Genomic DNA, 25,532 nt, shown 5'->3' on the forward strand with positions numbered 1-25,532 from the left:
GTTTTTGTTTTTTGTTTTTTTAATAATTGGTGAGTTTAGTACTTTAGTTGAGCTCACGATTAACACACACTCATACACACACGCACACACGCGCACGAAGTTTGTGTGCGTAGCCATGAGGAGAGCAGCGGCGTCTCCTGAATGGCGAGGACACAGCGAACACCAGCTGAGTTTTTTTGCCCATCGTAAAAACAACATTTGGACACTTTATTTATTCTTTTAGTGATATTTAACATTTACTTCATCTAAAGCTGCTTTTGTGGACGACATGTGGTGGGAGACGTTAGCGTCGTCAAAATGAACACAGGTAAGCTAAAGATTTAATTGACCATTTTTAATTGACGTTTGTGTACATTCATCAACCGGAGTGTTAAGTTCTTAAGTACATGTAGTTCATGTATGTGTCGTGTTTTGCAGCCCTGTAGATAAGAACACAACATGAATTTAGCAACATTTAGTAGTAGATTGGTTTTAGTCGATTTGGCTTACTTCACAACAATATAAATGAATTTTATATATTGAGTTGCGTTGTTTTTAAAATGGAAATCAAGAAAGCCGTGCTTAGCCTCCCCCCTGAGAGTGCTCATGTTTGCTAAATGAAACACATTTATCACATATATGCTCTACATTTGTCACTGTCTAATACATACGATACAGTACTGTGGTTGCATTCTAAATGCATGAGCAGTTGCTTTAAGGGGCTTTGAATCACAGGAAGCCACTCAGGGAAATCCCTTCCATTATTGTTTCTCCAAAGGGTGGACAAGCATTCTCCAAATATACCTTTAAAACCAAATGTACACTTTTAAACTCGAAAGACAGTTACACAAAACTTTGATAAGAATTTTAATTAATACAGGCGCTCGCATTACAATTTGACTTTCAGGGGCACCCTCGAGTGAGCTGTAATCTATTTTAAGGTACATCATCTTACCATTTCCTTTTCCTGTTGTTCCTTCAGACTGCGCCAACAAGCCCTGTGTCGCTCCAAAGCCAACACTTGTTTGTCCCGCCCGCGTGAAGCTAATGTCCGTAGCCAGCGGTCCCAAACCTTCTGCGGCCCCCAAACCTATCCTGACGCTCCATTCTATGGAACCCCTATTATCAGGTATCCCAGAAGGATACATTAATGGGGGTCTCAATGGCGAGACAGTTTCTGACCAAGAGGACGTGTCGTCACATAGGCGAACTTTAAGAGAGAACCAACGGGATCAGGAAGAAGAGATGCTTCCAAAGATGGATGAGGACTGGAGACTAACGGACAGTACCCTCACGGAGGAAGTGGACTCCCTGGACACGCTGTGGACTAGCGACGACCGGCTCACCACTGACTCGGAGGACGCTGTGGAGATGATCGACACCACAGACGTGACGGAGGACATGGACGAGGATGCGGGCGAGGCGCTGGCCGACACGGACGGCCTCTCGATGGGAGACATTTCCGTTAACAGCGTGGACGAGGAAAAAGGGCCCAGGATGGAAAGGGTGGCGCCAAGGCGGGAAGACTTGGACGACACAGCCGAGTCTCTCACTGATGATGTCCTTAGTAAACCCAGCCCACGAGCCTCCACTCCTAATGATGGAATCCCCTGCAAGAACCGTAAGAGTGACCACGAAAATTCCGCAAACCTGCAGTTCAGCGCAGTTGAGGAAGACCACAACATTCAATTTGGTGACCAGAAGCTGATCTGTCATGAAGCTAAGAGGCACAACGCCTTGGAAGACTGCCAAAGCCACGAGCCTCATTATGTGTCTCCAGAGGACATTGTCAAGAAAGCGATGATCCCAAATCAGAATAGAGCTTGCGGTGTACCGGGCAGTCCACTTTCACCACCGAGGCAAGGTGGTCTCTTAGCGGGGAAATACCACAAGAGCCAAAGCCAAAAAGGCCCTGTTGGATACCAGAGAAGTCGGTCTGTTACAGGTGAAGAGCACAGACTAGATGCCTTGTTGAATCGTTTATACTGCCAACCCAAATTCCATCTGCTCTGCAATTCCGATACCTCGTTGACCTCCTCTTTCACGGGAAACCAACTGATTGTAGCGGGAAAGTCTGACTTCTTCAAGCACGCTTTGGCCGACGATACGGACATCGGCGACGACCGCCTCTACGAGGATCCAGGAGATGATAGCTCAGAGGGTGAAAATGTGTTTCCTTTGAGCAGGAGCACATCGGGAATCCGCTCTCGCTCCCTGTCGCATCACATGAACAGCGAGGCAGGAGGGCGCCATATACACGGACCCAGGTTCAGTCAGAAAGGACCCGTGTTGAGCAGCAGCCCCATGTTGAAAAGCTACCCCAAACCTCACTATCTGCCCCTGTACCCCTCGTCCACCACGTCCACGCCTGGTTGTGCCCACGGAGACACCGGAGGCTCTCCTTGTGGAAGGTTCTCTCGATGCACACCTCTTGCATCCAGTGGATTGTCTACGCCCACGTCTGTAATGGACATCCCACCGCCTTTTGAGCTGGCCTACATCACCAAGAGACCCATCGCCAAGAGTTCGCCCTCGCTGCTCATTGACGTGGACGCCTCGGAGAAAAACCGAAAGAAGAAATCCTCCATCAAGCGCTTCCTGATGCTGAAGTTTAGGCGGAAAGCCGAGAGCAAGCCCTCCAACCTGTCCTCATCTGAGTCCTCAACAGAGTCCAGCCACCTGACACCCAGCAGACTGCCGGATCCGGATAGACACAGCGTCGCTAATTCTCCGCGACTCCTCCATCGCTCTACCTGCCAACCTCACGCGTCACCTGAGCCGACGCCTGCCTTCATGTTCTACCCGGACGCCACAAGAACAAGAAGCTCGGTAGCCTTCCTCAATCGCAGCGTGGTGCGAGTGGAGTCCTTTGAGGAGCGCTCCCGTGTGCCTTTCTCGCCGCTGCCCCTCACCAAGCCTCGCTCCATCTCCTTCCCCAATGCAGATACCTCAGACTATGAAAACGTTCCCGCCGTTAACTCGGACTACGAAAATGTTCAGGTCCCCCACTGGAGGCCCGTGCGACCGCGGCCTTTGGGAGATTTCTTCGAGCGTCCCACGCGGGTGTTGTCGTCTGCCAATGACACGGATGGTTATGTGGACATGAGTAGCCTCCCTGGCTTCGACGTCAAGGCTAAGTCGTCTGAACAGGAAGCAGAGAGGTGAGTTATACTGAGTGTGAGAGATGGGAAATCCAGGTCCAGAAAGTAAATCCCTTCCACAGGTTGGCTTTAGGACCTGAATTTCCCATTTCTGCTGAGTGTGGAATGATGTTGATGAGTTACAGTGGGAGGCTGAACACGATCCTTTTGTGAACCTCGGATCTGTTGCGATTCCAATACAATTCACCATAGCAACTAATGGACACATGATGTATTTGTGGTTAGAACATCTGCTGCACAGTTCTGAGATTCTGGGTTTGATTTTACTGTGTGGAATTTGCATGTTGTCCATGTATTGGTGGGCGTTTTTGTCAATTCCTCTCACGTTCCAAAAAATATACATGTTTGGTTTAGTGAAGACTATAAATTGTTTACAGTTGTGAATGTGAGTGTGAATGTTTGTTTGTTTATACCTGTGTCCTGCGATTAGGGGTGCAACGATGAACTGAATAACTCAACTAATTTGATTATGAAAAATGTCCAAGCAAAATCTCTGCATCGAAGCTACGCTGGGAGAGAAATAAGTGTTAAGTTTGGACTTTTACACTTTACAAGGAAGATAAAGTGCAACATATACGAGCATAAAACAACACAGGGTAAACATATTAATCAAATAATATAGCCAACCATCGCTAGTTAGAGCATATTCTTATAATCGCTTTATTGAGCGAGCAGTAAAATAGCATACATGTAAACAAGCACATTGCAATGCAAGCATATTTGTAATATTCATAACAGTATTAGTTTTTATTTACAACCACATGTTTAGAAAGTATTATATAATTGCCAACCTAATTCTCTTTGGTGTATTTATTTTACAGTACCTTCTTATTCTCTTCTCACCTTTTCTTCTCTTAACACGCTTTTTTGGGGCAGCTTCTTTTTTGTCATACATTTTCTAAGACTTCCACGAAAAGACCAAGAATAAGAAAAAAAGAAAAAAAATCAAAATGAATCCTTGCTGGATTATGTATGATGAGATCTTGTGTGACTTCCATTTTATATACTGGTTATTAAACCTGAGTTGTCATACAAAAGTAATGGCCTATAATTCATAGAACAGCAAGATCTCATTACACTTGTATGCACATATGGATTAAAAGTGCAGAGCTAGAATTGTTTTTTTTTTTGCCAATGAATAATGGTTAAAACAAAATCCAGAATTAATCAGAATACAGAATATTCATTGTATTGCATAATTTTGATGACATGCAGTTCATTCAGTCATATTCCAAAAAATCCTCAGCTAAACTTTGCATGAAAACCATCCCTAATTTTAGAATTAAAAAAAAAATATATATTTTATATTGTTTGAAAAATACCCATGGCCAACATCCAAGTATGAATGTTTTCTTATGACTTTTTCTACGATCCCTTTGTGTGTTATTAGTGTTCAGCCGCAATGCCCTCTGATGATGCTGGGACTACAGTGGGCTTGGCATGAATATTGTGACATTGCTTATACGTGTGCACGGTTATATTGTGATATCACCTGTACATATGCAAAGGGTGCATTCATATTGCGATACCACTACACATGCACATGCTCTCACCTCAGCTGTTTGCTTGTCGGGGAATTGTTGTCATTCATAAATCACCTGTGTGTGTGACAAATAGCTGAAAGAGCATTTATTGGTATGATCAGCGATGCTGTGCTGACATTAACACCCCATACACTCACCCCACCACCACCCTCCCCTGCATTCCTATGTTGGCCATGCCCACGCAATCACACAGTCCACTCGGAATGATTAATAGTCACAGCGTTTTGGAGCCAATTTCTCTTTTTGGTCCACTCAGGAACATGAGATTGTATCTGCTTCTCTGCATTTCGCTGTGTTCTTCTTCTCGTTAGCCCCGTTTGTCTGCGCTAGAAAAAAAAGTCACAGTCTCTCAAATTAGTAGTGCAGATTAGGGCTGCTCGATTATGAAAAAAATTGTTAATCGTGATTATTTTGGGAGTAATTGAAATCAGGATTATTCAAACAATCATTTTTTGGAGGTTACGGAACAAAAAATGTTTAAACGTAAAAAAATATAACGACAAATAAATTGGTTATATAAGTTCCATTTGTCCATTTGGACCAAACACATTTTTATCAAATTAATTATATCCAAAAAAAAGGTGCAAATGTATAAATTCAAGTATGATTTCGAGAGATAGAACGTTTTTTTCAGGGCCGATACCAATTATTAGGCGGCACGGTGGTCGACTGGTTAGCACGTCCGCCTCACAGTTCAGAGGTCGTGGGTTCAATCCCGGCTCCGGCCTCCCTGTGTGGAGTTTGCATGTTCTCCCCGTGCCTGCGTGGGTTTTCTCCGGGCACTCCGGTTTCCTCCCACATTCCAAAAACATGCATGGTAAGTTGATTGGACTGTCTAAATTGCCCCTAGGTGTGATTGTGAGTGCGGATGTTTGTCTCTGTGTGCCCTGCGATTGGCTGGCAACCAGTTCAGGGTGTCCCCCGCCTACTGCCCAAAGACAGCTGGGATAGGCTCCAGCACGCCCCGCGACCCTTGTGAGGAGAAGCGGTACAGATAATGGATGGATGGATAAAAAGGAAAATATTGGCGTAAAATAAAAAAATACAACTTTAAACTTTGTTTGATCGTCTTGGAGCATATGTTTATTGAACAATTTTTCAGATTTGCACAATGTTGATTTTTTAAAAATGATTCTAAATGTTTGCGAGTGTGGCCATCTTTGTTGTAAAATTCTAACAAAAAGAGATATTGTATTGTATTGATTTCAAATAAAACAAAAGGTACATAGTGTTTCCAGGGTCAGTAGAATCTCTTATAAAGTTCACCAAAAATTTAAAGGAATACTTCCTTGAAGTTAACAGTTTTAAAATGATTTATTATCGGCCATCAGATTTAAAAAAAACGGCCGATACCGATATTCATCAAAAAACGGAATATTAGCGCCGATAATCGGTCTATCCCTAATGATTTCCTTATTTAAAAAACATAGTGCATTGAATATAAATGAATATTGCTAATAATTTTTGACAATTATGCGAATTTTGTAATTGTGAAGTGTAATAATCGTAATTGTGATTTAATTTCGATTAATTGCACAGCCCAAGAGCAGATACAAAATATTGGATTGAATACAGGACAAATGTATTTTCCATTAGTTATACATTTCAGGTTACATCCAGTAAATGTAAAATGATTGAAGTCGCTATCCACTGTTCTTTTTACATCCATCCATCCATCCAATTTCTATAGAACTCATCCTCAACTATTCACACTCCCATTCATACCTTTGGATAATTTAGTCTTCAGTTTAACCTAACAATTCTGTGCATGACATTGTACGAAAGTATGTGTCAAATTCTTTTATGTTTTATGATGAGTTTAACGGTAAACTCCAACTTTGAGTGCAAAGAAACAGCTTGATTCTTTTTTGAAGAATTGTTCAATATCTGTGAAACTGCCGCTTGTTGTGCTGTGTCTTGAGTTGCGTTTGCTACAAACTTTCAGCGCTCGTTTGGCTAATCTTTGGGGTACAAAATTTACTTATAAGTCAAAGCAAAAAATCTCACAAGTCAAAACAGCGCTGTACATTTTTGCATAGGATAGTTTACTAGGCGTCTTAAAAAGTTCTGTGCTTAGTCTAGTTTAGCTGTGCAATCGCCCGAAAGCATATTAGCAGCTGCTTCAGAAGCTATCAGTGGAGCTAACACACTCAGCCATGAACCTCCGGCAGACGGAGAATGAATAGTTTGTCTCTCCTTACAAGTTTTATGGGAGTATGTTTTGCTCCACGTCCGCATTTAAGAAGTGACAAAATCAGCGATAGGCAAGACATTAGACAAATATAGAAAGTGTCCACATGTTGTTTGAGCATCGTGCAACCTTTGGTACCTCATCCACAAGTTTGATCTGGTAGTCAGTAATGAGCCGTGGCGCTTTAATGATTCTCACATATGTCGTTCATATGTCGCTCATTTGCATCTCAGTGGGGTTGAAATCCGTTGACGCTTGCCGTGATCGCAATTGCATCACCGCCGTAATGTAAAGAGGCATTCTATTTGCATATGGCGCACACTCCCTGCCGAGTTGCAGCCAGTCAGCACATACGTCGGGGGGCTCCCTGTAGAGGAGGACCAGCGGATTCCACTTGAGTGCGGCTGTCACTCCAGGCCTTGCTGGGTCCACTTTATTGGTCGCAGTAAAGCAGCAACGTTTCAACTATTCACACTGGCTTCGAACACTCAGAATGTTTATTGTGGCGATATTTCAACATGGGGGGAATCACAAAGGACTTGGAAGGCTATTAAAAATCTGATTTATCGAAAAGATTAGAACATGTTAGTCATTACACCCACTAGACACTTCATTAGGCACACCTGCACAATCTAATTGGATCAATAAAAGAGTTAGGGCAAAAATTATGGCAAAATTCTGCCATTACATTACAAATACTGGATATTCAATATTGTTGTGGTTTGCTGTGGTGCAGAACGGCACTGCTTTTTTAATAATGTGGTTATGGTTATCTCATTTAGCGTAGTTGGGGAGGAAAATGTTATAAACACATTTCAGTATGAGCCATTGCAGTTGTGTACAGTAAAATGTATTAAATGAATACCGCAGGGAGAATTTCTCATAGGATTGAGTAGGTGTACCTAATGTTATGGCTTCTTCTTGTGGTTAATTTTGGTGATATTTATTAATGATTCAGATGAAACAATCAAAGGTATCCTGACAACTGACTAGAACTCAGTGTTTGTATCTTTTCCTGAGACTTTGATCTCATAGGTTTACATATTTTTACGTTACGGATCCTAAATCAGCAGTGAGTATATCATGGTTGAAGTATTGCTTTATTTTAAGCATGAATAAGCAGTACCAAATTTTATTTTTTACCATTAAACACTTTTGAAATGTCCCAAAGCTTAAATGACTGTTCTCCGCCATCAGTATTTTCTCAACATCGATTAGATTGGATTGAACTTTACTGTCATTACGCATGACGTGTCACAAGTACAGGGCAGCAAAATGCATAATGCGTGTAATTGGGATTGCAAAGACAGTAATCAATGTTTAATCATAACTATCAAAAGCTTACAATTTCAATTATATTAGCGCAGTATTTTGAGATTAACACCATGACAGGCTGCAAAACAAATCCACGTATGGCTACCAACAAAATATGCTTCACTCTGTCTCTGCAGTGTCTACACAGAAGCTTACAAAGTGTGTTCCCTTGCTGCTGGTCCTCAAAGCGGCCCGGTTAGTACTGTCAATGGACTCACCACAGCTGATGAAGATGCCGGACGCACTTCGGAGGAGGAAGATGCAGGTGGCGAAAGCAACTATGATAGACAGGTACATTTGAACAAACAACAAGTGATTTTTCATGACATTGAAGTGACACAAATCCATAAAAAGAAGCCAAACAAACATTCCTTTTATCAACTGGGGCGATTTCATTTGAGTGAATTCCTCGGTGGGGTTCGCGAAAGTATGAACTACGGTATTTGTCTAAAATTGTGGCTGCACAAAATGGCTGACCTTCTCTTCAGTTTCAGGCATATAGTTCCTTGCCACTTTTTTTTTAAAGTGTCAAATTATGATAGACATGCCCGGACAGTTTCATTACATTTTTTTTTCTTTACAAGGGGCACTACTGACTCCATTCAGGACAGGACTAAAATGCATTCAAAATTGTCACCAGCGTACACGCAAAGGGCATTCAGAATGCTCTAGCATTCAGGGTCAATGGGCCGTTGTTTACATTTTATAGCAGCTCATGGCCTGTATTATGTTAGGAGGGGAGCCAAAATGCATTTACTGCTTCTAAGTAGGGCTTGTAACACGATACAATCCATATTCCAACCATTTACAGATCGATGGTCGATCCCGAGCTTTTTACATCGCAATGGATCTGCTGGGCAGTGAGAGACTGTAAGTTATCTCATCATCATTCAAACTCAATTGTGTTCCCGCTCAAATCATTCTGTATTTTTATTTTATAGACATGTGAAAGCACTCAAGCTTCTACAGGAAGTAAGTGACGGATCAATTCATTTGTTTCTTTTCTCTTGATTGAAGGACCGTTTTGTTTTTTTCATAACTTAAAGGGGAAATCAACCCAAACATATTTTTTTAGATTATTATATTATAATATAAATTAGGCAGCAAAATGCACTCGTTTTTAGCCATCTCTGGGGGCGGCCATTTTGTCTCGTGTCGGCTGAAAATGACATCACAACTGCTCACAACGACCAAACACGGCTGACCTGTTCTCTGAATCTGAGCCGTGATTGGTCGTTGTGAGCAGTGGTGATGTCATTTTCAGTCGACACAAGACAAAATGGCCGCCCCCGGAGATGACTAAAAACGAGTGCATTTTGCTGCTTAACTTAGATCCCGCCAACTCAAAATTAATCAGAATGCCGTGTTTCAACTAGTGGGCCTGCTGGGAGCATATTTTTGAAAAAAATATGTTTGGGTTGACTTCTGCTTTAACTCCCCTCTGCTTAGAAAGGAAAGTGTCAAAAATGTAGTACTTAGGAGCTCCAAGTGGACATATGTGCAGATGCCAATATAAATCTACTTTTCCCTTTTATTGTTTCTTGTTATTGTTTGAGACATTAGAAGAGACTCATTGCCAATGTTAGCTTCATTTTCTTAATGAGGGCTTAACGAGTGAGGTTGTTCCATTTCCTTTTAATTCTGCTAGTTAGCTTAATGAACCAGACTCGCTATATAAGTTAGTGACAATACGCAAAAGAAAATTGTGCCTTAATTGGACATTTCTAAATGAAGAGCTTGTACATTAAAAAAAAATAAAAATAAGCCACACCCCCATGCCGCAGGACTTTCGGGAAGCAGTTGGGACCGCAGTGACGGATGATGGGGAGCCTGTTTTGGATGAAAAAAGATTTTGTGAGATTCTCAATGAGTTGCCTGATGTTTACCTCCTGCACCGCACAATCCTCACCGAGCTGGAGAATCGAACTCGGCAGTGGTGAGATGTGCGACTGTCCAAGTTACATTCACACAATTCACACGCAGTACAATATATCACCTCTTAATTAAATTTCCACACGTCTTCCTTGCACGTACAGTAATAATGGCGCTCAGAGACTTTGACATGTACACTCCCTCTTCCCCTGTTTGTCAATGCAGGGAGGAGAGCCAGAGGATTGCAGACATCTTCCTCTCCAGGAAGGCAGAGTTCTTGCTCTTCACCACCTACATCGGGCACTATGACCGATGTATGAACCTGCTGGAGGAGAGCTGTCGAACTTCAGCTGCTTTTGCGGCCATCGTCCGCAAGTTTGAAGTCAGTGCATTGCTGACACATTACAAACAAGTCCTTTATTTTAGCATGCTTTCAACCTACTGGGAACTGGGTGAGGAAGGCCTTTTTCGCCTTTCCAGTGCACATATTCATGCTTGGATGGGATTGGGGTGCAAGACCTCAACCCCATCAAACATATTGGGGTGAGCTAGAACATATGTTATGAACATAGATTAATTGACATTGGGGCCGATAAGGGTTATGGGCAGGTGTCCCTATACTTTTTCATATGAAATGTATGACATTTTAAATCACACAAATTAAAAAAAAAAAAAAAAATTAAAAAGGCAATCACTTTATTATCGACTTCAGCTCATATGTTTCTGGCAGTAAAAGAAAAGAATAACTGGGAAAAGTAAAAAAAAAAAAAAAAAAAGGTAAGTCAGGTACTAAGTCATAATAATGAGATAATGTCTCATTATTAAAGTTGAAATCAACCCAAGCATACTTTTTTCAAGAATATGTTGCCAGCAGGCCCACCAGTTGAAACACGGTATTCTGATTCAGGGGGCGGCCATTTTGTCATTTCTTTCAACTGAAAAGGACATCACAACTACCCAGGGCTCGGATAACGACCGATCACAGCTTGCCTGTTTTCTAAAGCTGAGCCGTGATTGGTCGTTACCTGAGCCCTGGGTAGTTGTGATGTCATTTTCAGTCGACAGTGACAAAAGTGACAAAATGGCTGCCCCCAGAGATGGCTAAAAAGGGGTGGATTTCACTGCTTAACTCATATTGCACAAAGGCAATATTAATCATATTGCCTGGTTTCAACTTGTGGGCCTGCTGGGAACATATTCTTGAAAAAAATATGTTTGGGGTGACTTCCACTTTAATGAGACAATATGTCATTATTATGACTTAACATTAGATCCACCACCAAAAACAAAGCTTGCGGTATGTGTAGATTTAATTGTGCTCCAAGGCAATCTCAAAGTGAGCTTTAGGAAGGCATGGCGTGTGGTAAAATAATATGAATCGTTCCATTTCTGCCAGTAAAAAAGTCGCAAACGGGCTTCCAGAATTTGTAGACAAAGCGGAAAACATGTTTTTATTATTTACTATTACTATTTGCAATACAGCGGATCTATTAACCGATAAAATGAAAATAATACATTTTAACTGACCAGTTAGAGTGAAAATAGCTAAATTTATGCAACAAATATCCAACAGGACCCGGATGGATTAAAAAACAGAGCAGGCCGTTTGTAGCCCCCGAGCCATATAATGCCCACTCCTTGCGTCGCACCCGCATAACAATACAAAGTTCATCCCTCTTCAGTACACAAAAAACTCAAATTGAATTTCCTCCAGACCGTCAAAGGGCAGCACTCAACTGTGCTTTTTCTCCTTGGTTCAGTAACACCTTGCTTTTAATGCAGTTGACATTTCGACGACCATGTGCATACTGACTTTCCTGTGTTGTAAAGGTCTTTTAACCATGAAGAATGGTGTGTCACTCCCTTGCTGCCTTTCTTCTGCACCAGCTCCCCGCCTTTATTATGTGGCAGAAAATGAAGTCCGCAAGAATGTTTTTTTTGGGGTCAAAAATGTGGAAGCAAACGCAAATACAAGTGACATAGGAAATCAGAAGGCATTCAGGTCTTAATAATCGTGAGTAGTTATACTATTGTACTACTCTCAGTCGCTATATGAGGAAATATGTACTTCTCTGAAAGTGTCAGTCAAAACTGAGCTTTTTTTTTTTTTTTTTTTTGCCCATAAAAGTTGCAAGTTAGGTTATGTTGAAACTGTTAAGTATCCCATAGGTGTGAATGGTTGTTCGTCTGTATCCACACTCTAAAAACTGTTGGGTTAAAAATAACACAATTTCGGGTCAAAAATGGGCCGATACACAAATTGGGTCAATTTGACCCACTTTCTTGCATTGTTTTGTACAAAACAGTTCATTTTGGGGGTTGTTTTGTACAAAACTACCCATTTTTGGGGTTGTTTTCTGCAAAAACAACCAAGAAAGTTGGGTCAAATTGACCCAATTTGTGCATCGGTCCATTTTTGACCCAAAATTGTGTTATTTTTAACCCAACTGTTCTTAGAGTGAGCATAATCCGATTGAGGACAAGCACGATAGAAAATAGATGGGTTTAAGTAAGTTGTATCATCGGCACCCATTCATGTTTAATTCTACCACGCGACTTGAGCCGAAATATTGTTGTGGTAAAATCTGTCTGAAAAGTTTCTCTTTGTTTGCACAATACTTTTTTTTTTTTTTTTGCAAATTCAGCAAGCGGTCTCAAACTGTTTTTATTGTCCACAGTTATAGTGTGATATCCTTGTCTAACTGCAGTACTACCGAGAGGATGTTTTGTGTTCACAGCAGCAGAATCCATCCGGCCAAATAGTTTCCCTCAAGCAACAACTCCTGCAGGTGATCGTGCGTGTGGCTCAGTACCGCATGATCCTTACAGGTGACTACACTTGTGTGTGTATATATATATATATAGAGAGAGAGAGAGAGAGAGAGAGAGAGAGAGAGAGAGAGAGAGAGAGAGAGAGAGAGAGAGAGAGAGAGAGAGAGAGAGAGAGAGAGAGAGAGAGAGAGAGAGAGAGAGAGAGAGAGAGAGAGAGAATATATATATATAATGTATATATAAAATAAAGTTCACGTTTGTCATTCTATAAGTAAACTTATTTATCACTCTTGCTTTCAGATTACTTGAACAACCTCTCCCCTGATTCACAAGAATATGAGGACACCCAAGGTACAATAAACATGCTGAATAAAGCCAGTATGGACACAAGCTGTTGCTCACAAGGGAGCCTTACTGGCCTGTGCTTGTTTGTTGTTGTCCACGACTTTATGGGGAATTTATTCCATTTGGCATGGAGAGGTGGCCTTGAGAGAGCCAATTTAGATGACTTTACTAGAAAGAAGGCGGTCATTTTTGCAAAGACTGGAAATCATCACAGTGGCAGCAAACAAAGCAAACAAGGTGCTTCATGCATAAAAGAATCTGGGAGGATGAGCCATGCAATCGGTTTGCTGTTGTAGGTCGTAGTGGTGTGGACCTGCACTGCATCATAATGAGAGCGTCGACACTGTAAACTACAGTCGCAATAAGAAGATGCAGTTAGGTAGCACTTCTGTGCGTCAACAATGAAGAAAATGAGTTCAATAATAGCTGAATGTAGAAATACTTGCAAAAGAAAGAAATGAAAAATAAAACCAGTTACGCAGCGGTGACACTGTCAGCTTTGTCAAATCTCATATGAACACAATTTAGTGACTTACCTTCATGCACCATACCGTAGTGCGTACTGTATGAATATAACAAAGTGAGACATGAAATCTGGCAAAGACATACACAGAGAAAAGAGGAAGAATGAGGCATGTGCTGACCAACCTAAGCCCTGCCATTAGACAATCAAAGTTAACCTTTAGCTTTATTCCCCAGTGGCTCCAAAAAATGTTGAATGCAGGCATGACACGTAATGTTCTTATACTTCCCCCCCCACACTTTGGTTGGCTTCTTTCAGCTGCTGTTGTGATCGTGGCAGACATTGCAGACCAGGCAAATGACAATTTAAGGCACGGGGTGAGTATTGTGTCCAAGCCTACCCCCCCCCCCCCCCCCCCCCCTCAAACTGATTTGACCTAATACTGCTCACACATTATTTTCTAACTCAGACATTATATTTTATTCTTTGAGCAGTTCTCCATGTAGGTTATTGTATTCATTTAAATCTCATTTTCCAATATGATTTCAGTAGAAGAGATTTTCTGCGGTTGATTTATTTATTAAATATTTGCATTCATTGTGGCACCCCCACCACATGCTGGCAACTGATCAAATGGGAGAACTGCACCAAGACAGCATGACTGTTTCGATGCACTACTAAAAAAGGCAGACCAAGTGCTTTATTTCCTAAATGAAGAATGCGAGCGTGTTCACGGCTCAAGACGCCGAGTGGGCAGGACGCTGTGCCCAATGTTACCTCGAACAATACTCTACTGTTGGGAGATGACACAAGCAGAGCTCTTTTCTCTGCTTGACTCTCCCATGAGCTGCTCTTTTGTTCTGAGTCAAGGATCGAGCCAAAAAATACTCACGTTTGGGAAATCACGGCTACAAAAAACAGCTTGCTCTTGTTTTAAGTACTTGGATAAGACACTGCATATCACCTCCTAAATAGCCACCAAGGGAGCAGGTTACAGGAAGTTTAAAGAAAGCACTATAAATCTGAAAGTAAAAAAAGAAAAAAAAAAATGGCGTTTTGTTACAGAAAAACTCAGCTGACTCCATGACTGCCTACATCTGATCTCATCAGTTCTGAGAGGCTAATGTTATGTTGAAATATTAGAGCCCGATAGTAGTATACAGTAAACTACAGAGGCAGAAAAAAAATCTTGATTTATTTCAGTTGAGTTTATCTCAACAAATGAAACTCTACCATATTATATAGATTCTATACATGCAAAGTTAAATATTTCTTTGGGTTTTAAAGCGGAAGTCAACTCAAACATATTGTTTTCAAGAATATGTTCCCAGCAGGCCCACAAGTTGAAACATGGCATTCTGATTAATATTGCGTTTGTGGAATATGAGTTGAGCAGCAAAATCCACCCCCTTTTAGCCATCTCAGGGGGCGGCCATTTTGTCATGAAAATGACATCACAACGACTCAGGGCTCAGGTAACGACCAATCACAGCTCTGCTTCAGAAAATAGGTCAGCCGTGATTGGTCGAGTAGTTGTGATGTCATTTTCAGTCGTCAGAAGTGACAAAATGGCCCCCTGAGATGGCGAAAAAAAAGTGGATTAACTCTTATTCCACAAACGCAATATTTATCAGAAGGCCTTGTTTCAACTAGTGGGCCTGCATAGAACATATTCTGGAAAAAAAATATGTTTGGGTTAACTTCACTTTTAAAGCAGTCAGTCTTTCAAAGGAGCATTCGACGTTTCAAAGGCTTAATCTTCAAACAGTCTCAATTTTTGATAGCCGTTCCAAAATTGAGATGAAAAATTCAGCTGTCCCGAAGGTGTGACCTCGAGATGCGTCTAATTTTTTAATATTATGACTTATTACTTCTATATATGGTACTATTATTAGGAAGTTTGTAAACTTTAGCCGCTGTACCAGATTAATGTCCCACCCCTCCATAACATGTTGCGAAATACATATTGAAGTAGTTTTGTGTGACAAATGGCAATGAAAATGTGGAAGTAATGGCAAAGCTCTACTTCTGTCTTTTCTTTGTCTTCCATTTGTGTGTGTTAGGAGAACTTGCTACGTCTGGTCAACATCGAGTATAGTGTTCACGGCCAGCGAGACCTGCTGCAGCCTGGTCGGGTATGATCCTCATGACATTGCATTGCTTCAGTTCAGTCCGCGCTGGGCCACGCCCCTTTTGGCCTTTACACAGTGACTCAGCTGGGAATCCCCTGTTGGCCTGAGTTGAAACAATATTAAAAACAGGAATCACTATGTGACTAACCATTGTGTGTCATTTGTGTTATGTTTCTTGATGTCAGGTGTTTGTGAAGGAGGGCACCCTGATGAAGGTCAGCAGGAGGAGCCGACAGCCCCGTCATCTGTTTTTGGTAAATGTTATTTTGTAAACAGACATGCTTATATTCCTGCTTCACACTTAATAACATTTATGTTGATTTGTACATTGGGCCCTTGACAAATGAGTAATCCAATTTGCAAGATTTTAGAAATATGAGCCATCGCTCGGATGATTTTTCTTTTTTGCGTTGACTGTTTGATTTACGACACGGTTGCAGCAGACTCAACTCAATTCACAAAAAGCAGCAATTTGGCAGATTGTGAACAATTAAAAAAAAAAAAAAAGAGGCGTCAAACTATTTATTGCCACTCCCAGTTGAAGTTAACTCTGAAATTAAACAAAGCAATGCGTCTGTATTTAAAACAACACTTTGCCTTAGGGTAGTCTACTAGCTAAATGCTAATGCACAATGTAAAATGCCATAGACGGGCAAACGAATAGCATCTATGTTGCGGTGTCATAAACCTTTAGGCAATGGGTACGTATCTGAATACAAACGGTGTAGCAATACATGTGGACTAACAAAAAGCAATACAAAACTTTTTGTCGGTCTTTTATATGAGCCTGTAACAGCTTAATGGAAAAAGGTGACGAGAGATCCAATCCAATCCAGTATTTTGACTGACGAGTGTCGTCATGGAATGAATTGAACTTTTAAGTCAAGGCACCTCTGTATTTTCTTCATAATGCACTTAGGCAGCCAGACCTTTTTTCCCCTCTGGCCTATTTGTACGTGCAGACTGCTCTATTAAGAGCAGAGTTTCCTGACAGGATGTTTCTGGATTCTGACTTCCTGTAACACTTAACAAAAAAAAAAAAAAAAACATTCTGACAGAAGAGTGAAGATCAAAACCACCCCCTTAGACACTGGGACCAAAATTACCTGCAGAAACATAACCATGTCAGCTGACATACCACCATTAAAATTCAGTGTTTTTCATACCTGCAAGTTGTGTTTAATTTCTTGTCAGGCTCTAAAACACCCAAAAAAAAAAATGCTAATAATGCTAATGATAATTTTTTTTCGTTGTGTCTGTACTACCCTGCTGTTGTTTCCACCTTGACGGTCATCTAGTTTTATCAGCTCTTGTTAATAACTGCATAATAAAACATGCCTGCTGGAGCTTGAGTTTCTTGACACTAAAACTCACATCCTTTTGATCTAATATAGATGTTAACAGCACAGGGTATACATTTTTATACGTATCAAAAGGTCACAATAATTCTGTATGTAGTGGGTGATTAATGTGTGTACTAAATTTCTGTGCTTGGACGGGCGTCAGGCACGCAGTCAAAGAGAGCCAATACAAGTGCTTACATTGCCACCTAATGGAGAATATCTTCCCTTGCAACATTTGATATTTCACTCTTTGCACTATAAATGAATAGTGAAATTCGCTGTTTGCCTGAAACAATTTTCCCTACTGCTTTTCTTTTGACTTATTAGGATTTCTGTGTTTGTGTTTATAGATGAACGATGTGTTACTTTACACTTATCCGCAACAGGATGGCAAATACAGATTGAAGAACACTCTGTCACTCACTGGCTTGAAGGTAAAAAATAAAATAAAAAGAATATACTGTATATAGTTTTACATTTCTGTCTTTATTTGCCACCACTTGAAGTCATATTTAGTAACTTAGGTTGACAACGTGTCTGAAAGATGCAGTTTATGTGTATCCAGAACGGAATTCAAATGAGCTGGCTTAGGCTGACTACTTGTTTAAAAAATGCAATTTATCTAATAAACTGAAGATGATCAAAATTCAAAGTTGTATCCACAACGGAATTTAAATTATCTTTAACAACAACCTTGGCGAAATCAACCACCTTTAAGGAAAATTTTATTTGGATCTTGATTTTGAATTAACGTTTTTTTTTTCTCAGTGCAAGACAGATGATTTCTAATGAATTATCATGGAATGTTCTAATGTTTCCACTTTCCAATACTCCCAAGATAATCAGATTCTCTTGTTTGGTGTGAAATACACATACATACTGTATAGCAGGGTGTGAGTTAAATTCCACCTTAACGAATTATAATGAGTATATTAGAAAATGTTTTCCTGAATTGTGCCTCCCTTGTGCAACCCTACTCATCTACTTTGTGTCCAAATAAAAGCTCCAGACGTAAAGCATGCTTTCCATTCTCACTAGACGTCAACACAATCAGTTCTATGATTTTGGTTAACTTTCAGGTTGTTCTGATTCCAATACAAATTTTCCTACATGATATAATATAACGTGGATTCATAATGACCCCACCCAAAACTTATTGTACAATAATAATCTATGTATAATAATAATAATACATAATAATCCCTATTAAAAAAAAAATATATATATATATATATATATATATATATATATATATATATATATATATATATATATATATATATCAGTGATTCCAACCGCAAACTTCTATAGCGCCCCTGAACCCCCTGCTGGCCGATATCTGAACAATTTAAAGTTCAAATGTATTGATATATATATATATTTTTTTAACTGTTTGACATCATGCATCAATTTCCCAGGTCAGTAAACCCATCATCGAAAATGTCCAACACGCTCTGAGGATGGAGGGAAATGACATCTCCATCACCTTGTCTGCGAGGTGAGGGACGGATGACCACCGTATGATCATTCCTTACAGCAATGACCAAGAAAGTAGGTCTTATTTCAAATATTTGCTGTAGTAAGAGCGTGTCTATTATTTGACAGCTCCTTCATTGAAAGAGAGGACTGGTTTTACACTTTGAGTCGTGCTGTGAGTGAACACAACCGAGGATCTGTGCCGCTTAATAACTGCTCAGGAGAAGTAAGCACATATTACTCCTTCGCTGTCACGACACTATACTATGCAGCACATTGGGATGAACCCACTATTGTGTGTGTGTGTGTGTGTCCAGACCAGAGATCATCTGCGTGTCACCTTAGGAGAAAAGCCCCCCACACTTGTTCCAGTGTCTCAAGTGATGATGTGCATGAACTGCACGTCAGACTTTAGCCTGACTCTCCGTAGACATCACTGCCACAGCTGTGGGAGGGTGAGTAGCAATGCAAATAAAATGCCACGTAGTAAAAGTGCATATAATATGTCCTTGTTTTTCTGGGTTTTATGTCCATACTCCCTGCGGCGCGCTCCTCCTGGGATAGATTGTTTGTAGGAGCTGCTCCAGGAATAGATACCCACTCAAGTACATGAAGGAGCGTATGGCCAAAGTGTGTGACCACTGCTACAACGAGCTCAAGAAGAGAGGTGTGAAAAGTTGCGCTGTTACAATTACAATTACGATGGCGACCACTTTTCTCACTGGTGACATGAGGCTAGAACTGCATTTGTTTTTGTCAACGTCATATTTTTTCTCCACTCATGAAGTTGAATACTGCACGGTTGTCCAAATACAGTATTCAAAACACCTCTTAGATGTAGTAGCGCTACAACCACCACATAAACATTATAAATAGTTATTAATATATGTCAAAATTGATCATTGTTATCTTTGTAAGTTAAATTTGTAAGATGTCCCTAAATGTTATGGCCTTTGTGTGCATATGGCAATTTGTACATCCAATTATAAATAGAAGTAAGTAACTTTTGCAAATACGACATGTGACTATCACTCTAAAAACAGTTGGGTTAAAAATAACACAATTTTGCATCAAAAATGAACCGATCCATTATTAGGGTCAATTTGACCCACTTTCTTGCGTTGTTTTGCACAAAACAGTCCAATTTTGGGGGTTGTTTTGTTCAAAGCTACCCATTTTGGGGGTTGTCTTCTGCAGAAACAACCCAGAAAGTTGGGTCAAATTGACCCAAGTAGTGGATCGGTCCATTTTTGATCCAAAATTGTGTTCTTTTTAACCCAACTGTTTTTACAGTGTACGTTCCCTTTCTTAGTTATATGATTTAAATAAAGTTTTGCTCATAACTTGACATGCCTGGCTGACCTTGTAAGATGGGAACCGTTCTTTCCTCCAAAATTGCCAATATTTCACAATTTCTGCCTGGTACGTAAACATATGAGCACAACTGCTCAATCGTCAATGTGACTTTGACCCACAGTTGTTTAGTAAAAAGTGTCAAACTTGCAGGAGAGGACACGAGCGCCCTCCCGGCGAAGAGCAGCCCCCGCGTGAGCCGCTCCACCCGTCCGCTCTCCTCTGTGTTCCAAAGCATCCACCCTCCAAACATTTGGAGGCATCGCAAAGGCATGCTCACCTTCAACCAGGTAGACCTCCCCCACTTTGCATTGCTGTCTGTGCAGAAGAGACACACACACACAGTGAGAATGAGAGCTAAGGAGCTAAGGCCGAACTCCTTCCGCAGGTGACCGTGTCCGACGAGGGCTCCATTAGCGGCAGTCTACATCGCAGCAAGAAGAGCAAGCGGAACTGGAAGAGACTGTGGTTCCTCCTCAAAGACAAGGTGCTTTACACCTACAGAGGCCAAGAGGTGAGGGGACACATGCACTCCCCTTCAACCTGAATAGAACAGTTAAAAATGCATTCCACGGAATGTGAGCTGTTACATTAGGGACCTTATGATGTTGTGTCCGCAGGAGAAGGTGGCTTCAGAGAGTTTGCCTTTATTGGGCTTTACGGTGAAGCTACCAGACAGCCACCAGGGAGATGACGACGCCTCCAATGTGTTCCAGCTTTATCACAAAAACACTTTGTACTATACCTTTAGAGCTGAGGACAACTACACAGCCCAGAGGTGAGAAACATGGGCCATTGTACATTCAGAGGATGATGACTCCCATCAGCCTACTGGCAAGTACTTGGTATTCACTATTCAGGACACGGAAAAAATCTGAAGAATTTTGAGGTTCTTATTCAGTGAAGATTTTTTTCTTGTTTTAAAGCGGACGTTTTTTAAAGCGGAAGTTTTTTTTTTGTTTTTTGTTTTTCAATATGTTCTATGCAGGCCCACTAGTTGAAACAATACAATACAATTTTATTTATATAGCGCATTTCACACCAGCTAGAGCTGTAACAAAGCACTTTACAAACAGTACAATAAATATATTTTAAAAAAGGCTCTGATACACATATTAATAAATATAGATATAAATGATATGGAATATAAATAAATAAAGCCAATGAATTAACATAAAACACTATATACAATTGACACCGGAAAAGAGCCGAAAAATTTGTCCAAAAACAGTATTCAAAACACCTCTTAAATGTAGTAGCACTACAACTACCACATTAAAAGTAAATATTATAGATAGTTGTTATATATGGGGTAAGTATAATGCAGTCGTGCAATCACAAATGAAGAAGAGTTTCACAACTACTGTGAGTAAGTAAGTTTAATTCATATTAGTCGTTTTTGCAGAGGAGAAAATTGAGTTGAGTTCATTGCCGGCATACAGCACTCGCAAGTAAGAAAATTAAAAATAAATCGGCCAAATGACAGCTTGTATCTACCAAGTAAAAAAATTGTAAGTTAGGTCGCTTGTACCTCAACGCACCACTGTATGCTAATTTATAGTCCTGGATTTATGTCTTTATTTGTCATTTCAGCTTCAGCTTTCGCACACATTTGTCAGGGAGTTGCGTTTTCTAGTGTTACTCATGAACACCCTGCTTTTCGCACAGGTGGGTCAACGCCATGGAAGAAGCCACTGTTTTATAGGCCCAGATCTTTCCGCCCTTCCAAAAGCAACAACAACAAAGTGCGAGCCAAAAAAGGGGAAAGAAAACTTGATTATGTCTGCAAACGGGAACTTCCCCAAGCAATACTGCAGGAAAGTATTGAAAAAGACGCTGTGTCCTTTGCGAGAGGGGGGGACACTTTCGCCTACTGTTGCAATCCTGCAGCAGGTGTGATGCTGTGCACCACATGAAGCGCTGGCCCAGATACAGTACCCGCCCGCCAGTCATGTGACGTGACCTCTATCTCTATCAACCATCATGGAGGGGTCACTTTTTAAACTGGGTGAGAATGCGCAGCTCTCCTTATAAGACATGTGTAGAACATTTTATCTTCCTCTTGATGTTATTAGTCTTTATGACGGTATTAACAATGACTGGTTTCATTTATATGCAAAGTAAAATGACGCATCTGAAGTATTGTCTGTACTGTAATATTTGATGCTTTTTTTTGCACTGATACAAAAAAAGACTACGTACATCAGAAAAGCTATACCTTCATAAAACAAGACAGACCCCTCATCTATTTTGATGTGAACCATTTCATTGTACTGTTTAGTCTAGTCCAGTGTTTCCCAACTTGTATTGAGCCAAGGCATATATTTTCTGCTATAAAAATCTCATGGCACACCACCTAAAAAGATGTCAGAAAAATTAATATGTATATCTCTCTTAAATTTACCTACTCATTGTAAAATCTGTAGAACTGTTTAGTTGATCACTGTTATTCTTCTGTTGTCCACACCTGGACCAAATTAGTAGCCCTCTGAAAAATAAGAAAAAAAATCAAAAGAAAAAAAATAATAATAATAGAGAAAAATAAGAGCAATAATAAATGAAAAGTTTATGAAAATTAACCAATGAAAATTAAACATTACTTTTGAATTGTGCGTCAACAGAATTATTATGAAAACCAAATTATTAAAACAGGCCTGGACAAAAATGGTGGTAACCCTAAAAAAGAGAAAGAAAGAAGAGAAAAAAAGAGAAGGAATAATTCGACCATCTCGATATGTTCCATCAAGGTGTGCCCTCTAATTACCTGCACACATGTCTTCAAACTTGTAAACAATCAGTTGGCCTATTTGAAGTGTGACAAATAGTCGCTGGGCTGTTTGGCCACATCATGTGAACCACATGAAACATGGAACAGAGGAAGCAAAGGAACAAAAGACAGTAGAAATAAAATTATAGACACAATTTCCAAGCAGCTTGATGCTAATGTGACGGCAGTTGTACATATTAGAAATTTAAGATCCAGAGGAATGTAGCCAAGCTACCAGGACGAGGCCTCACGAGGAAAACTGACGACAAATTAAAGTGACTGACAATATTAATGGTAGCAAAAGAACAACCAAAGACGTTAAAGGTGAACTCCAAGGTCAAGGTACATCAGTGTCAGATCGCACCATCCGTCGTTGATTGAGCCATAAGTGAACTTCACGGGAGACGACCAATGAGGATACAATGGTTGAAAATAAATCAAAAACACATAAAAACATTGGACTATTCTGGCCTGGCCTTTGATGAGCCCTGGTCTAAATCCTAAATCTAAATGCTCATGAAGAGTGGGCCAAAAATACCCGCTGAAAGGTGCACAAGTCTCACTGAACATTACAAAAAATGGTTTGATTGCACTAACTGCCTGAAAAGATTGTGCAACAAAATATTAAGTTAAAGGTACCATCGTTTTTGTACAGGTCTGTTTCATTTCATTTTGAAAAATAATCCTGTTGAATTGAATTGAAAAGCAATGTCAGATTTTCATTGGCTAGTTTTCACTACATATCTATTACCAATATTATTTGCATTATTTTTTTTTCTTTTACTATTATTGTTTTTCTTTCATTAACAGAGAAGTGCTAACACTTGTCCACGTGTATGAATGGCAACAGGTGGACAGACAGGTTAATTGCGCCTTCTGCTATCTAGTGGAGGACCTTTGAATTGCTTTGCCTGTCACTGTACGTTGATAGACGAACAAAGGTACATTTATATGGAGAATTTCCTGCAGCACTTGGTTGGGAATCACTGGTCCAGTCTTGTCGGTGCTATACATAATACGGAACCAATGTTTTGGACTTTGAACCTGACTTTCTGATTTATGGAGCGTATTTCCAAAACATATTAAAGCAAAATTGAGCATAACAATGGCAACCATCTGCTCCCTGTTGATGACTGTTGGTCTTAATATTGACATTCCGCAGGCTGTTATTGACTCAATGGCAGAACATGAGCATGCTATATGTCCAAAATGCAAACATCCGCCCGATGCGCTTTTAGAAGCCCTCGTGGATGTAAACAGTGTGCCGCACGGCCAGCGAAAAGGCCACGTCTGCTCTGCTCCTCCGCTCCCCCTGAGGCTCGCTGACCCAGAATATCGTCAAGCGGGAGGCCTTCTTTCTGTGGCTGCTGACAAGTTGCAGACAGGCTCGTCCTACATAGAGGGCAGATCATTCATCACTCCGCTCTCCATTTCTCGACCCCATTCTGTTGCTTTTTATTTGGATATTTTAAGCCGGTTGCCTTTGTGCTCGCTGCTGCAGTAAACTCTCGTCACACAAGGTCACTGCACTCATTGGACATTTCATTAGGAACACCTGTATATTCTAATGTTGGGCTAGGCAAATTATTGTATTGTAGTAGTGTAGTAGTGTAATGCTCCATAATAAGATCTATGTGTAAATTTCTTCCCCACTCAAGTCGCTAAATAAGGAAACCAAAACATTCAAAGCAACTTTCGATATAATACAGAGCAATTGACATAATTGCAAACAAACTATGTAATTACTTTGTTTGTTGAGTGTATAAACATGTAGACTACCTTGCACTTTCTGGACTTGTTAGGTGAGAAATGGGTTGAGTTTTGGCAACATGAAAGCAGAGATGGTGTAAGGTGTGAATATGCATACGAAGCAATCTCAAAGCGAAACCAGTCTCGACAACTAAATTTGCTCACAACAAGATGCCAAAATCCATTATGAAATTATAATACTTTGCTGTAATTGCCGCTCTTTGTCTTGTAAAGTAATGTGTGTGGACAGAGCACTTTTATTTCCCCAGTGCCTCAGCAGCATGTTTTGATCATCCAAGCCCACTTCCAAGTTGCCGCAGGGAGAAGCAATGCAGAGAGGAACAAATAATCAATACCCCTCGCCGCACACACACGCTGAATACTCAATAACATTGCACACATTCCTCTGTAATGCGCTCAGCTTTGAAATCATTAACGACTGTCGCAACAGCAAAAAGATGAACTTTAGCGTCATTCCTTCGAGTGGTGGGTGTCTCATGTCATGTTTGCAGAGGAGACAAAAATACTCTCATCTTTTATTAGGTATAAGTACAGACACTTGTGTCCAAAAAAAAAAAAAAAAGACTAGAAATGAAAGCAGGAGCACTGATTAAACTTCTTTATAAAAAGTAAGCGTTTGAAAAAAAAAATAATCACTTTTCGTCATACTTGTGAAAACTGCCATTATGAACATACAACCCATCAGGAACAGAAGGCCACTTACAGGCACACTTATAATGGGCACACCGTCATGGCTTCATGGTATATAATATCAATATACATAATAATAAGGCCTATCCCTCTTTTACCCCAAAAATAGTTATAAGTCTAACAAACAGAAGCAGAGCGAAGGGAACTCGGGTAGCTGAGAGGATTCTCAAGTCACATAGAATTAGCAACATGTCTACAGGTAAGTTGATCACCTCTTTTTGATTTTTAGTTGATATTACATTCCAAAAATTAAAACTCCCCATAGCTTTGATAACATTGTGAAATGATGATTAAAAAAATGCTGAAAAATACGTACACCTGACCCGTAGGCTGTGTTTTTTCTTCAGATATGATGGAGAA

At 40.4% G+C, this 25,532-nt stretch overlaps 1 protein-coding gene across 2 annotated transcripts; it reads left to right on the top strand.

Annotated features, from left to right (window-relative positions):
- The first annotated feature begins 98 nt into the window (after window positions 1-98).
- Window positions 99-23,799, top strand: fgd5b (FYVE, RhoGEF and PH domain containing 5b). 2 transcript variants are annotated; one of them, XM_086041775.1, is made up of 21 exons: window positions 99-307; window positions 962-3,140; window positions 8,327-8,480; window positions 9,001-9,059; window positions 9,131-9,161; window positions 9,974-10,125; window positions 10,287-10,443; window positions 12,800-12,890; window positions 13,134-13,184; window positions 13,960-14,018; window positions 15,705-15,776; window positions 15,959-16,027; window positions 17,467-17,550; window positions 18,535-18,614; window positions 18,722-18,818; window positions 18,910-19,047; window positions 19,157-19,259; window positions 20,099-20,235; window positions 20,334-20,459; window positions 20,566-20,723; window positions 21,614-23,799. In XM_086041775.1, exons 1-21 carry the CDS (start codon window positions 298-300, stop codon window positions 21,648-21,650), a joined length of 4,044 nt encoding a protein of 1,347 aa, XP_085897901.1. In that variant the 5' UTR covers window positions 99-297; the 3' UTR covers window positions 21,651-23,799. The 2 variants fall into 2 exon arrangements, with proteins under 2 accessions (XP_085897901.1, XP_085897902.1); XM_086041776.1 differs by having other exon boundaries at window positions 20,334-20,432.
- The last annotated feature ends 1,733 nt before the right edge of the window (window positions 23,800-25,532 follow it).

Source organism: Filicampus tigris, chromosome 9 (genome assembly GCF_054856515.1).
Source record: "Filicampus tigris isolate MCC_2025a chromosome 9, RoL_Ftig_1.0, whole genome shotgun sequence".
In the NCBI taxonomy this organism is placed as follows: Eukaryota; Metazoa; Chordata; class Actinopteri; order Syngnathiformes; family Syngnathidae; genus Filicampus; species Filicampus tigris.

Excerpts from the sequence above, each read along its gene's own strand:
- fgd5b (XM_086041775.1), top strand. Across the intron at positions 18,615-18,721 it reads TCCATCACCTTGTCTGCGAG|CTCCTTCATTGAAAGAGAGG; the intron begins GTGAGGGACGGA and ends ATTATTTGACAG. Across the intron at positions 20,460-20,565 it reads ACACCTACAGAGGCCAAGAG|GAGAAGGTGGCTTCAGAGAG; the intron begins GTGAGGGGACAC and ends TTGTGTCCGCAG.